This window comes from Peromyscus eremicus, chromosome 6, assembly GCF_949786415.1.
Source record: "Peromyscus eremicus chromosome 6, PerEre_H2_v1, whole genome shotgun sequence".
Classification (NCBI taxonomy): Eukaryota; Metazoa; Chordata; class Mammalia; order Rodentia; family Cricetidae; genus Peromyscus; species Peromyscus eremicus.
This window is the reverse complement of record NC_081421.1, coordinates 64,228,190-64,243,567: the sequence shown is the minus strand read 5'-3', so window position 1 is coordinate 64,243,567 and position 15,378 is coordinate 64,228,190. Positions and strand designations below refer to the sequence as shown.

Sequence of the window (15,378 nt, the reverse complement as noted above, 5' to 3'; positions counted from 1 at the left end):
TCTGTCTTTAATGCTGGCCTGCTTTTTGTTTCTGCCTGCCTCCCCTAAAGATGAAAATGCATTAGATAATAAAGAGCAATTGCTGGGTCTGTGGACTCCTACCCACTTCCTGCACTTTAGACTTCTGAGTCTAGTGTCTCATCTTGAAGGGGATGATTTGGAATTAATTACAACACCACATTAACCAGGCCAGAATTAGTGCTAGATGAGATGTTTCTCAACAGCCTGTTAATTCAATTTGAGTCAAAGGGACATGGGGTTGGCCCAGTGGCACACACCTTTAGTCCCAGCACTCAGAAGACAGAGGCAGGCAGGTAGATCTCTGTTAAGTTTGAGGCCAGATTGATCTACATAGCAAGTTCCAGAGAAGCCAGAGCTATATAGTAAAAACCGATAAACTCATAAAGAGATATAACACCCCCGCTTTTTTTTCAGTAGTCCTGCTCTCACAATTAGCTAAAACAATCATGGAAATCAAGGTGGATATTTTCAAATTTGGGGTATGGCTATTTAAGCCAGATGCCCCCTTATGTGGGGAACAGCAAAACCGTACTTGTTCAAAGTAACCCATACCTAGGATGGGTACCCCCTGACTTATGGCAAAATATTATTGTTGTTCATGCATCGGAATGGTTTGCTACAGCAGGTCCTGAGGCCAGACATATATTGGGCAGTGTCTTAGTCAGTGTTCCATTCTGGGATGAGGCAACAAGACCAAGGCAACTCTTATAAAACATTTCATTTGGTGCTTGCTTAAAGTTTCGGAGAGTTAGTCTGTTACTATGTCTGGGAGAATGGTACACACACTCCAGCAGTAGCTGAGAGCTATATATCCTGATCTGCACAGAGAGAGAGAGAGAGAGAGAGAGAGAGAGAGAGAGAGAGAGAGAGAGAGAGAGAGAGTTTGAAACCTCAAAGCCCACCCCCAGTGACACACTTCCTCCAACAAGGCCACACCTCTTAATCCTTCTAATCCAGTGGTTTTCAATCTTTCTTTTTTTTCTTTTCTTTTACAGGTTCATGTTTTTATTGGACATGTTAACAAAAGAGGTTTAGTCAAAAAGACCAAAGCCCATGTTGTCATCAGACTCCTCAGATTCTTCCTTCTTTGCTTCCACTTTCTTCTCCTCAGCTGGGGCAGTAGCAGTAGAGCGGGCAGGACCGCCTGCTGGCGGGGCTCCAGCTGCTGGAGCAGGCCCACCAGCCCCTACGTTGCAGATGAGGCTCCCAGTGTTGACATTGGCCAGGGCCTTTGCAAACAAGCCAGGCCAGAAAGGTTCAACATTGACACCAGCTGCTTTAATGAGGGCATTGATCTTGTCCTCTGTGACCATCCGTGCACCTCGTTGTTGTGGTGCAGGATGAGGGCGGAGTAGATGCAGGCGAGCTCCGAGACAGAGGCCATGTTGCGGAATGCCGGCACAATGCTAGTCACCGGATGAAGTGAGGGCCTTACCCCAACGCGGCCTTAGCTTCCTCAGAAGAACCGAGCACCTTGGCAGCAGCTGAGGAAAGGCGGTTTTCAACCTTTCTAATGCTAGAACCCTTTAATATAGTTCCTCATGTTGTGGTGACCTCCAACTATAAAATTACTTCATTGCTACTTAATAACTGCAATTTTGCTACTGTTACAAATTGTAATGTAAATATCCCATATGCAGGATATCTGATGTTAACCCTATGGAAGGGTTGTTTGATCCCCACAGGGGTCTCAACCCATAGGTTGAGAAGTGCTGTGTTGTAGAAATCTATTTTAAGATGTGTTACATTCTTTTATGCTGTAGAACATTTGTTTAATGATGCAAAGATGTGTTGCATTCTTTTATTTTGCATTTGTTTAACTCTGTGAAGCTGTATTACTTTGTCTGTCTAAAACACTTGATTGGTCTAATAAAGAGCTGACCAGCCAATAGCAAGGCAGGAGAAATGATAGGTGGGGCTGGCAGGCAGAGAGAATAAATATGAGTAGAAATCTGGGAGGAAGATCAAGGAAAGAGAAAAGAAGGGGCCAGTCACCCAGCCACACAGCCAGCCATGGAGTAAGAGTGAAAGTAAGATATATAGAAGTAAGAAAAGGTAAACAGCCCAAGAGGTAAAAGGTAAATGGGATAATTTAAGAAAAGCTGGCAAGAAACAAGCCAAGCTAAGGCTGGGCATTTATAATTAAGAATAAGTCTCTGTGTGTGATTTATTTGGGAGCTGGGTGGTGGGCCCCCAAAAGAGCAAAGAGCCAAAAAAGTGGAAAAAAAAAAAAAAAACCAAAAAACCAACTACACTGTTGTTCTAATCCTTTCAAACAGTGCCACTCCCTGATGACCAAGCATTCAAATATAAGAGCTTATGAGGGTTATTCTTATTCAAACCACCACATTCCACTCCCTGGCCCCCATAGGCTTGTAGCCATATCATGATGCAGACTGCATTCAGTCCAACCTCAAAAGTCCCCAAAGTCTATCACAGTCTCAACAATGTTTAAAAGTCCAGAATCTCTTCTGAGACTCATGGCAATCTCCTAACTGAAACCCCCTGTAAAGTCAAAATCAAAAAGCAGATCATTTACTTCCAACATACAATGACACAGAATGACATTACCATTCCAAAAGAGAGGAAATGGAGCACAGTGAGGAAATACAAGAACAAAAACCAGCAGGGCAAACTCCGAATTCTGCCTCTCTGTATCTGATGTCAAAGCTCTCTTCAGATCTCCAACTCCTTTCAGCTTTGTTGACTGCAGCACCTCTCTCTCTCTCTCTCTCTCTCTCTCTCTCTCTCTCTCTCTCTCTCTCTCTCTCTCTCAGGCTGGTTCCACACCCAGTCTGCAGTTTTCCAAAGGCAGGTATCTTAGGACTCGGGCATCTTCACCATCTTGAGGTCACCGATGCAATCCAGGTTTCACCTTCCTAACTTCATGCAGTGGCCTCTCTGAGCCCCCATGCAGGGACACCCCTGACACACACCTGGCCTCAGTGGCTTTCCCTAGCCATGGAGGGAGATTCCATAACCCCTTTCTTCTATCCTTGACTCTAAAATCAGAACCACATGACCAAAGCTGCCAAGTTCTGCGGCTTGCTGGGCGGGAACTTGGCCCCCTCCTTCATTTGTATCTGCACCAGTTTTCTGTTGTAGATGGCTTCCTTCTCTGCTTAAGTTAACCTTTAGCACCGGCTACCCCCAGAGATTGGCAGATATATGCTAGGGTTTCCTTGGATGCAGGACAGAAAACGATAAGTAAGAACTCTAGATCCCCCTGCCGCTTACCAATGTTCCAGTGTCGCTGGACCCAAAGCGTTTACTATTAGTAAGACCATACAGCTTCTATTCTTATCCCGTGCTACAGGTCTAGAGGATGTGACTTGGCATATTGAAACTCTTACTAAACACACACAAAAACCTTTAAGTCACACAGCTCAAGGAATTTCTCTTCTTTTAAAACAGTTTTTAAAATTTAGTGTACTATTCATCTTATGTGTATGAGTGTTGTGCCTCTGTGTACATGTACCACATATACAGAAGAGGGCATTGGATCCCCTGGTACTAAAGTTAGGGATGATGTGAGGACCAGGCTGCGAAACAAAGTCTGGTCCTTTGCAAGAAAAGTAAGCACTCTATTTTTTTTCTTGCTTTTACGAGACTGCTTTCTCTGTGTAACAGCCCTGGCTGTCCTGGAGCTCACTCTGTAGATCAGATGAGGCTGGCCTCAAACTCACAGAGATCTGCTTGCCTCTGCCTCCTTAGTGCTGGGATTAAAGGTGTGTGCCACCAACCCCAGCCAAACCTGTGATCTTAACACTCAAGAGGCTGAGGCAGCCTGGGCTACCTGGAAAGACCCTGTCTTACTCCTGTACCCAACTCAACAATCATTACCACAGCCTACGGTCTTCAGTCCACTACCACAGCCTACGGTCTTCAGTCCACTACCACAGCCTACGGGCTTCAGTCCACTACCACAGCCTACGGGCTTCAGTCCACTACCACAGCCTACGGTCTTCAGTCCACTACCACAGCCTACGGTCTTCAGTCCACTACCACAGCCTACGGGCTTCAGTCCATTACCACAGCCTACGGGCTTTAGTTCACTACCACAGCCTACGGGCTTTAGTTCAGTGTCTCTAGATGTCTGTTGAGTTCTTCATACATCCAAGTAGCTCAGGGGGATATCACATTCCACATGAGAGGCTTCAGAGAATACCAGACAACCAGGAGACCTGGGTTTGAATTCACTTAGCCACTGTGTGGTCATGAAGGAACGCTTGGGCTCAGCATCTTCATCTGTAGACTAGGATCTATCGCTCGCAATAGCATGAGTTCGCTCCAATTTTTTAGTGACCCTGACTGAGATCAAACCAGGATTCATGGTTTTGATGCAGAAAAGAATTTCAGTACACCTTTAATACCAGAACTAGGGAGGCAGAGGCAGGTAGATCTCTGAGTTCACGGCCAGCCTGATCTACAAAGTGAGTTCCAGGACAGCCAGAGCTATACAGATAAACCCTGTCTTGAACTCCTCCCCAGAAAAATACAGAGTCTCACTATATCCCTGGCTGGCCAGGAACTCGATATATAGACCAGGCTGGCCTCCAATTCACAGAGGTCTGTCTGTCCCTGCTGGGATTAAAGGAATGCACCACTATATTCAGTGAGTGGAGATTTTATTAAATATTTTTAAATTAATTAATGTATTTTATTTTTCGAGACAGAGTCTCACTGTATAGCTTCTTTCTGGCTGTCCTGTTTCACTATGTAGATCAAGTTGACCTTAAATGCAGAAATTCACATCTCCCAAGGGCTGGGATTACCACTGGCAAGGCTGGTGTGTGCCACCATGCCTGGCCATTAGGTATTTTAGCATGGGTGTGGGCTTCTTGAATAGAGAGTCACAGAAAGTAATGCTTAAGTGTGGGTGTGGCTTCCCCAATGGAGAGTCATAATTGTCTTAGCATTAGCTGTATATGCATTTTTTTGTGGTGCTCATGTTCTATCTCAAAAGGTTGCTATAGAAACTTAAAAAGCAACCTCTTTCTTTCTCTTGGTAAGTAAAGTTAGAGCTGCAGAGGTGCCATGGATGGAACTATAATCTGAAAATTATATTATCATATTATATTACGGAACTATAGTCTGGTAATACTGGCCACCGAGGTTGCACAATAGTCTCCGGTTAGAGTCCTAGAAAGCGACAGATTTTTAGCTGGGAAGAGAGAAGGGCCTTTAGTAATTGCTCATTGTGTTGGGTTCTTGCTCCTCAGTTGTTGAGAGGCTCTTACTAGAATCCTGGGTGGGGGGCTGCTTTTCCTTCTTGTGCCCTCTTACCTTGCCTTTCTAGCCTACCTCAGTACTGCTGTACAGTGTTGTCTGCAGGACCAAGAGGACTATCTGTGAAGCAGGGTCCCTCCCATCAGTACAGGGGGAAGCCAGTCCTGTGAGGAGTGGTGGGGATGAAGGGCAAAAGAGACAGGGCCTGACCAACCTCCTTACATTCTAGTTCTACATATCAGATAAAGCCATTTTTTTTTTCTAGGTTACACGTGTCACAGATGTAACTATTATTTTAAAGCTGAGATAATTAGTTTTAAAGTCTCTTCTTTATGTTTTCCTTTGGCAGGCAATAATATATGTGTAGCAACTGTGTGTCTGAGCAGATGGAGGGAGCAGTGAACGGAGACAGGTGTCCCCACCATGGCTTGTGCGCTGTGTAAAAATCAGGACCCACCTCCGGATCCGAAGCCTCATGGCCTGGCAGTGCCTGGCAGAGTTTCTGGGTGTATTTGTGCTAGTGGTAGGTGGGGTAATTGAGGGGTAGGTTGGTTGAATTGAGAAGGGAGGTCGCCCAGGGTTTCTGGCTCTTCTTGATGTCGTTTTCCCCTGTAGTCCACTGCCTTTAACCTCAATTTCTTCTCTTTTCCTTCTCTCAGTCTCTTTCCTCCTTCACTCCCTCATCTTGAGTTTTGTTTTAAGGTCTTGCTTTGTGTCCTAGGCTGGGCTCAACAGACCTCAAAGAACCTCCTACCTTAGCCTATTGTTACTCTTTTAAAATTTTTTCTTATTTATATTCTTACCTGGCAGGGGATAAGCCATGATCAAAAGGTGGTTTTCTTGGGGCAAGGCTCATCCCTTGCACACCAGATGTGCTAAACCCTAAGATTTCTCCAAATGTGGGAAACTCATCTGTATAATTTGTGGTAGTGGGGACTATGTTCATGCTGTCTCCTAAGGAAAAAAATTTTTTTTCTTCTTTATTTTCTTGCTATGTAGACTTGGCTGGCCTGGAACTCACAGAGACTCTCCTGTGAGTGCTGAGCGTAAAGGCCCCACCACACCTTGTAGCTAAAGTTTTCCTGGTCCTGCCTGGCCCACAGTCAGGACAAATCTCTCTCACCTGCCAGTCCCACAGCCAAGTAAACACATAGAAACTTATATTACTTATAATCTGTATGGCCATGGCAGGCTTCTTGCTATCTAGTTCTTATATCTTCAATTAACCCATTTCTATAAATCTATACCTTGTCATGTGACTCGTGGCTTACCGGTACTTTACATCTGCTTCTCATCGCTGCGGCAGCTGGCAGCGTCTCCTCACTCAGCCTTCCACCTCCCAGAATTCTCCTCCCTCCTTATCCTGCCTACACTATACTTCCTGCCTGGCTACTGGCAAATCAGCATTTTTATTTATCAATCAATCAGAGCAATACATTCACGGTATCCCCAGCACTTCCCCTTTTCTTTTTTTCAAAAGGGAAGGTTTTAACTTTAACATAGAAAAATTACATATAACAGAACAATCATCAAGCAAGAATTACAGTTACAATATCTAGTCTGTTTATAATATCTAGTCTATTCATATTTGGCAAAATTAAAGAAGATATTCTATCTATCCTATATTTGTGAGTCTAAGGTGTCATACCTAACTTATCTTTTATCATGACTAAGGAAATTATAACTATCTAGTCTTTAACTACATCAAAGACCTCAGAAGGATATAATATTACCTGAGAAACAGGAGAAGGACACAAGCAACTTTTGGGAGTCTTGCAAGAGTAGACAGAGACTGCTAGCAGCCTGGACAGTCATTCAAAGTTCCTCTGTAAAGTTGGGGCATCTGTCTTCAGCCTACAGGCCTAGAGTCTCTCAGTCATTTCTCTCTGTGTCCTGTAGAATGTCTGGCAGTTTCCTCTGGGAAGCAGGAACCTGAAGGACCATTTTGTCAAGCAAAGTTCACTGGTCACCTTATGGGTCCTGTATGTCCAGTCTATCAAGCAGTCCATGCAACAACAGTTTCTTGCCCAAATGGCTATTTTTGCCAAGAAGAAGATAAACTCCATATTGAGTGTCTTTGATGCCCATTCTCCTCTCTGAAGTAAATTGGTGCTGCCAGGAGCAGACATGTCTCACTGTCCAGAAAGTCTAAATTTTTAAAAACATTTTAAATTTCATATTCTGTAGGTCTTTGACATGTTTGAAGACCACCTATCTGTCTGAAATATATCTATATATACCTAGAAAACTAAACTAACATGACTATAAGTTTGATTATCATAAATACTATTATTATATATTTCTTAACTATACATTACAATTTGAATGAGTTATATAAACATAATATCTTAAACAAGAGTGGAAATATATATACAGTATAACAAAATTAACTTTAAATTTGTATCAATAAACTAAAATCTATACCAATGTAAAACATTTTAAACAAGTTGCTCTTTAAAAGTAGGTTCAATAATCCACCCTTTTATATTCTTATCTATATTCTATATTTCCACACCATATCCTCCTTTCTTTTTTAGAAAGAGATTGTATTTATAATCAACCTGTTTTAAATAAAAATATTTATTTATTATATATCAGAGGGCTCTTCTGATATGGGACAGAAAAATCTCTCAACCTTTTTTTTTTTTTTAGCAATATGCTTGGCTTTAGAGAAGGAGTGAGCCAATTCCATCCCCAAAGACAGCTTGGTATATTTGGGAATTTGGGCATAGCTTCTCATACTACTTCCTGCTGGATGAGGGTGCTGCATTTTATGGGAACAAAAGAGAATTTTAGGCTTATGGGGTAGTCCATGAGGCTGTTGTCTGAGCCAGTTGCCTTGAAACCATTTTGGATGTTGGATCATCTACGCCATGGTATCATCAGAGACCTTTCAGGGGGTCTTGGCTAGTCAAACCTGATTTATCTTAATCTGGAACAAATCCATAGCCTCTTGCTTTCTGTGGAAACAAAAGCAGAGCCTCCTTTCCAAAGCAACATATCTTTAGATCCAAATTTTGAAGTCAAGGTACCTTTAAAATATACATATTGGTTTAACTCATCTGCCTTTACAATCAAATATCTCTCTGCAGTTAAAAAAGTCCCAAAGACAACACAATCCAGATTCTTTGTGTGATATCCATATTTACATGGCTTATTTTTATATTAATTTTACTTTGTCTTTAAAGACTTTATTTTTTAAAACTTTCTATTTGTTTACTATAACTGTCTATATTCCTTTTTTTTTATCTTGTAAGCCTATGTACGTTTTTACATACATTGTAAATCATTTAAAGTCTTGTTCTATCTGAATCTGTCTTATTGTGAACCTATTGCTTTAAACTACAGCATTTCTAAGACTGAAATGCAGCTGTGGCTGCTGGCTCCGCCCACCGCAGCTTCCCAACATGGCAGTGGTACATTTACCACCAGCTCTGGGTCTGGAGCCATGTGCACCATCAACTATCAGAAGCGGTTCTATCAAACCAGTGTGTAGCCCAGAAACCTTTTTTTTTTTTTTTTTTTTTAAGTCTGTACTAGCAAAGGCTAAATCCACATTCAGCGTAATGTGCGGCTTGCAGACGCTGCATTCCCGCCGTACTGCAGGTCAAGTGCTCATGCCAGGAACCCACAATATAGTAGCTCACGCATGTAGGCTGCAGCTAACTTGGGAGAGACAACTAGGAAGCTGTTTTTAGCTCCATTTTAGAATCTTCTTTCTCAGGTTTTAGGTGGAAATTCTTGCCCCACATTGGGCGTCATTTGAATTCTGGGAGGTGGAAGGCTTAGTGAGGAGATGCTGTCAGCCACCACCATGATTAGAAGCAGATGTAAAGTACGGATAAGCCACAAGCCATGTGGCAAGGTATAGATTTATAGAAATGGGTTAATTGAAGATATAAGAACTAGATAGCAAGAAGCCTGCATGGCCATACAGATTATAAGTAATATAAGTCTCTGTGTGTTTACTTGGCTGTGGGACTGGCGGGTGAGAGAGATTTGTCCTGACTCTGGGCCAGGCAGGACCAGGAAAACTTCAGCTACAACATCTGGCTCCTACTTCTCCCTTTTGATCTCTTCCTTTTCTCATCTCTCACCTTTCTTCTTTCCTGGCCTCCACTTCTATTTCCTTTCCCTCTGTTTTCCTTCTTTTTTGGGGGGGTTTTTCGAGACAGGGTTTCTCTGTGTAGCTTTGCGCCTTTCCTGGAACTCACTTGGTAGCCCAGGTTGGCCTCAAACTCACAGAGATCCGCCTGGCTCTGCCTCCCGAGTGCTGGGATTAAAGGCGTGCGCCACCACCGCCTGGCGCTGTTTTCCTTCTTTTTGAGTTTCTCAAATTTGTTCACTTTTCCTGGTGGTTCCCCGCAGCTGCTCTCTCCCTCTCCCATTGGTCTCCTGGGCTCTCCATCTCTCATCACCTCTCTACCCACCGGCTCGCCATGCAGCATTCTGTGGCCCACGCTGTCACCGGCGAAGAAAACAAAGGCGACTTCTTCACAATGTTTCTGGCCAGCTCTCTGGCTGTTACAATAGCTATCTGCATGGCAGGCAAAGTCGCAGGTGAGTAGGGTGGGGTCTGAACACGGGACCATACAATGTGCATGTGAGTGAGTGATGGGGGAGGGGCAGATCCTTTTGGTGACTCACGGGCATTATCTCCTTGAGCTTGACCAGTGCCCTGGACTGAGATATGCCTTTGACCTCATCCAGCCCCTCTCCTTCCTCTAGCTGACTGTTCCCACCTAGAGTTATCTGAAAGGAGGGAACCTCAACGGAGAAAATGCCTCTATAAGACCCAGCTGTAGGCATTTTCTTAATTAGTGATTGATGGAGGAGGGCCCAGTCCATTGTGGGTGGGGCCACCCGTGGGCTGGTGTTCCTGGGTTCTATAAGAAAGCAGGCTGAGCAAGCCATGGGGAACAAGCCAGTAAGCAGCACCCCTCCATGGCCTTTGCATCAGCTCCTGCCTCCAGGTTCCTGCCCTGCTTGAGCTCCTGGTCTGACTTCCTTTGGTAGTGAACAGCCATATGGAAGTGTCAGCCAAATGAACCCTTTCCTCTCCAAGTTGCTTTGGCCATGGTGTTTTGTTGCAACAATAGAAACCCTGACTAAGACACCATTCTTCACACCAGACTTCTAGCTCACTCAGGCAGAAATCTATAGCAGAGCATTGAGGGTAATTACCATTATTACAAAAAGGTGCCTCACACCTGAAGCCCTCATCTCTGCCAGGATCTCATCAGCTTGTCTCTCAACACATACTGTGTTAGCATGCCCGCCTCAGCCTCGACCGGCCTCAGCCTTGACTGGCCTCAGCCTCGAGACACAGTGTGCTGCAGGGAAACCAGGAGATCTACTCAGGTTCAGAACCTGGCTTCACGTGTGACTTTGAAAAATCACTTAGAAAAATTCATGTGTTTGAATGTTTTGCCTGCATGTATGTCTATGCAAGTCCATGGGGTGCCTGAAGAGGGCATTGGATCTCCTGGGACTGGAGTGACAGATTATTTTGAGCTGCCATATGGTTGCTGATAACCCAAGATCCTTTCCAAAAGCAACCAGAGCTCTCAATCACTGAGCCATCTCTCTAGTCGCCAAATCATTATCTTTTTGAGGCTTTGTAGCTAGAGTTTTCCTGGATGGCCTACGGTCAGGACAAATCTCTGTCACCCGCCAGTCCCACAGTCGCTCAGACCCAACCAAGTAAACACAGAGACTTATATTGCTTACAAACTGTATGGCCGTGGCAGGCTTCTTGCTAACTGTTCTTGTATCTTAAATTAATCCATTTCTATAAATCTATACCTTGCCACGTGGCTCATGGCTTACTGGTGTCTTTACATGCTGCTTGTCATGGCACTGGTCCCATGCGGCTGGCAGTGTCTCTCTGACTCAGCCTTCTACTTCCCAGAATTCTCCTCTCTCCTTGTTCCGCCTATACTTCCTGCCTGGCCACTGGCCAATCAGTGTTTTATTTATACAGAACAATATCCACAGCAAGGCTTAATTGTTTAAATGAAGTGATGGAAATAAGCATTGTAGGAGGAGGCATGGTGTTGTGATAGTGTTTGGCAGTGGTACCTAATACTGTCTTTCCCCCAATGTGAAGGAGCCCACCTAAACCCAGCCTTCTCTCTGGCCATGAGCTTGGTGGGCTCCTCCCCTGGGCCACGCTCCCCTATTTGCTGCTTTGTGTAACTGTTGTCTGCTTCTGTGCCTCAGGAGCTCCCTGCATTCTCTCCTGTGGTAGCAGAGGGGACAGGACTGGGGGCAGCTGTTATGGGCAGGGGTGCTTCGCAGTGGTTTGGGATAAACAAAGAAACTCTTGAGTGTCTCTCTCTCTCCTAAAGACGCCCTCCAGCACTACACAGGCGGGAACCTGACAGTGACTGGTCCCAAAGAGACAGCCTCCATTTTTGCCGCCTACCCTTCCCCTTGTCTGTCCCTGACCAATGGCTTCGTGGATCAGGTAAGTGTGAAGGGAAGGCATGGGAAATTGAGTCCCAACTTTTGACTTGTTTACGGGGACCTCAGTCCATTGTTCAGATTCTGGGTGGAATATAGTTAGCTCTACCTCGGCATTCCTAGCTTCTGCTGGACAGATGGCACAGAGGTGGGAGCATGAAGTGTTCGAGCGAGGGAGGACAGATGAAGCACCCACCTGGCAGTTGATGGGTTTCCTTCTAGCACCATCAACCCCAAGGTTCTGGGCACCTGGACGCTGATTGTGGGGCTGTCAGTGATCCCAGACAGTCGGAATAAAGCAGTGCCTGCAGGTCTGGAGCCTGTGGTGGTGGGACTGCTGATCCTTGCCATCGGACTACCCAGGGATGCTAACTGTGGCTTTCTGCTCCACCCTGCCCAGGACCTGTGCCCACGGCTCTTCACATACTTTGCTGCCTGGGGCCCTGAGGTCTTCAGGTGGGAGACAGTTTCCCTTGGTACAGTCCTCCAGTTACCTCTATTAATAGCTTTGTCCCTGCTTCTCTACCACAACCACCATCCCCTTTTTTTTTGGAAACAGGGTCTCCAAACAGGCTGGCAAGTGCTGGGATTAAGGTGTGTGCCACCATGCCCAGTCCAAGTTCTCTTCACTTAAGTAGTTCTCTGGAACTAGTGTTCCTTCTTCAACAGGCAAAGTCTCCCTTCCTTCATAGCTCTCCTGCTCCCTACCCCTTTCATGGAAATAGTAGATTCAGAGGGGTCCTGGGGCATGCCATATTGCTTCTTTGGGCTTTAGTGACCCTGTCCATAAAAGTCTATTCAGCTAATTCCCCAAGACTAGATGCTGGACCAAGCTGTGCTGGGGACTCCTCCCTAAGAGCTTCACATTAATGAAGGTGACCCCATGCTCACTGAGGGATCTGTCACGACAGGAACTAGTTTGGGACCTGTGTGGTGGTATTGTGTTCCCCAAAATATTGTGCACCCTAATAAACTTACCTGGGGTCAGAGAACAGAACAGCCACTAGATACAAAGGCTAGAAAATGGTGGCACTCATGCCTTTAATCCTAGCATTCCAGAGGCAGAAATCCCTTTGGATCTCGGTGAGTTCAAGGCCACATTGGAAACAGCCAGGCATGGTGACACATGCCTTTCATCCCAAGAAGTGAGCCTTTAATCCCAGGCAGTGATGGCAGATAGCAGAAAGGTATATAAGGCGTGAAGACCAGAAACTAGAAGTATTTGGCCGGTTAAGCTTTCAGGCTTTTGAGCAGCAGTTCAGCTGAGATTCATTTGGATGAGGACTCAGAGGCTTCCCAGTCTGAGGAAACAGGATCAGCTGAGGAACTGGTGAGGTGAGGTGGCTGTGGCTTGTTCGGCTTCTCTGATCTTCCAGCATTCATTCACCCCAATAACTGGCCTCAGGTTTGATTTTATTAATAAGAACTTTTAAGATTCCTGCTACAGACCTGCCTTACTATTCTCAGTTCTTCAGGAGAGGTGTGTCTGAGAGAATCACCTCCGACATCTCCCTTTTGCCTTCCATTACGGGGCTGGTAATGGCTGGTGGTGGGTGCCTGTGGTGGCTCCTATGGTGGGACCCACCCTCAACACAGCCACATACCAGCTCCTGGCGGCTCTGCACCTCCCTGAGGATCCAGAGCCAGTTCCAAAGGTGAGTAGCAGCTCAGCTTGAGACTTCAGACTTGGGAACTCCAGCTCAGCTGGAATGTAAGCTGTGATGATTGCCAACCTTATCTCACTCTGCAAGAGTACCATGACCTGTCAAGCTTGCAAGACAGATACTCTCTGTGTTAATATGCCAGACCCCGGGACGTTTCTGTTTACCCACTCCTGCTTAAACTGGGGAGAACCAGAGAACATGATCAGGCTCTTCTTCCAAACTCGTCTTTTCACCGAGGGCCTTTAGGCACACAGTTCCTTAAAGTGGCCGCTAGGGGGTGTGCACACGGGCCGCTGGCTTTGGGAAGGTTTCTAGAATCTGCTGGGTGGAGAGGTACTACCATCCTTTGAGGGGTAGGGACCAGGGGCTTCTGGAGAGAAGCTTGGTTTCCACTGCTCTAACTCCCAGCCTCCCCCGTTCCCCCGCCGCGCGCCCTTGTCCTTTTCCCCTTAAGACTGGTACTTTTTATGTAGATCATACTGGCCTTGACTTCAGACTCCACTGCTGGGAGTACAGGGTGTGACCCAAGAACGCCCAACAAAAATGATTCTTTTAAAAAACAAACAAACAAGCAAACAAACTCAAAAAGACCAATTTAAGCTGGAGTCAGGAGTGGTGGAGCACGCCTTTAATCCTAGCACTCGGATCTCAGACTTCCAGGCCTGTCAGAGATATATGGTGGTACCCGTCTCAAAGTAACAAAACAACAACACAAAACACACCAAAACTTGCGGTCCTAGGAAATGAATTCATTTCCTGGGCAAGTGCTCTGCCTCGGAGGTATCTCAGTCTTCTGGCTACCAGCTCCCGCAATCTCAGCGCTTCCTACCTTCGGCCCGACAGGGGCGCCTCCCTTATACTCCAGAGACCCCCCAGATGGTTCTTCGAAAGGTGTGTGTGTGTGTGTGTGTGCGCGTGTGTACCACCCAAGGGGCGTGGTAAGGGGCAGAGCCATCTGTATATGTGTGTGTGTGCGCGCGCGCGTGTGTACCATCCAAAGGGCTTGATAAGGGACAGAGCCATCTTCCCAGCGTCTGACAACCAGTCAGAGAAACTGAGGCACAAACCAACACCCAGGCAACGCTGGGTTGTGCCACTTAAGGAGGTTGAAAGGCCAGGAGGTGAGCCAGGGCGAGGAGGGCTGCGGAGCAGACCCGGGCTGGAGAGAAGCGCGCTAAGGAGCTTCTTCACCGCCTCTCCCTCATCAGGCTCCTCCCGGCAGACGTTCTCTGGCTGAGAAAGCAGCATTGCCTCGGTCTCAGGCTTCCAAAATAAAGAAACAGCATCCCGGCGTGCTCCAGCCTCGCCGAGCGCCTGCGTGTCCGGGGCTGGAGCGTGGGACCCTCCCCTCCGCACCAAAATGGCGCACGCCGCGCCCCTGACCTCCCCAAAGCCCCTCCCGCCCCCCGCCCGCGGCCGCCGACGCCGTCACTTCCGCCCCGCGGCCGAAACTGACACAAAGTAGCGGGCCGGGGCCCGGGTGGGGGAGAGCCGGGCTGCCGCTGGGGGGCGGGAGCCTGCGGGCAGCGGAGCCGAGCGCCCCCGCCCCAGCCCCCGGCATGGGCTGGACGGGGCCGCCGGGCGGAGCGCCGAGCGCCGCGCGCTGAGGTGAGGCGCCGCGGCGGGCCGGGGGTGTGGACCGGGAGGGCCGGCTCTGGGAGGCCCGGGCTGTGGTGCCATGGCGAGCGGCTGCGGGAGGCTGGAGAGAAGGCTTCCCCGGGATGGAGAGAGCCGGTCGCTGTGCGCAGGCTGGGAAGATGGGGCGCGGAAGGGGCGCGCGGAGAGTTGGGGTGCGAGGAGTTACCCTGGTCCCAGCCTTTAGGTGCCCAGAGAGGGAGTTTGGGGATGATAGGATTTGTCCCGCGAAGGTGGAGATCTCTGCGCCCCAGGAAAACCGATGGTGCCAAGGTGGTTAGCTTTGGGAGCTCAGAGCTGTGCACTGGGTCCTGGACACTGTCCTTGCCCAGGAAAGGAAGGTGGCCCCTGGCGTTGTTGTTTT

The 15,378-nt window shown here is 47.1% G+C and overlaps 1 protein-coding gene, 1 non-coding gene and 1 pseudogene across 2 annotated transcripts; 2 read left to right on the top strand and 1 right to left on the bottom strand.

Annotated features, from left to right (window-relative positions):
* Positions 1-1,011: 1,011 nt before the first annotated feature.
* Positions 1,012-1,405, bottom strand: LOC131912519 (large ribosomal subunit protein P1-like; annotated as a pseudogene).
* A 1,634-nt stretch (positions 1,406-3,039) lies between these two features.
* Positions 3,040-13,437, top strand: Aqp10 (aquaporin 10). Its single transcript, XM_059266535.1, is given in 11 exon segments — positions 3,040-3,100; positions 3,870-4,044; positions 5,701-5,770; positions 8,960-8,974; positions 9,696-9,810; positions 11,360-11,404; positions 11,407-11,496; positions 11,601-11,719; positions 11,954-12,168; positions 13,244-13,364; positions 13,366-13,437. Coding segments are annotated over 11 exon segments (1,098 nt in total).
* LOC131913968 (U1 spliceosomal RNA) lies at positions 6,046-6,206 on the top strand. Its single transcript, XR_009380035.1, has one exon. It is a non-coding gene; the product is annotated as a U1 spliceosomal RNA (small nuclear RNA).
* Positions 13,438-15,378: the final 1,941 nt, after the last annotated feature.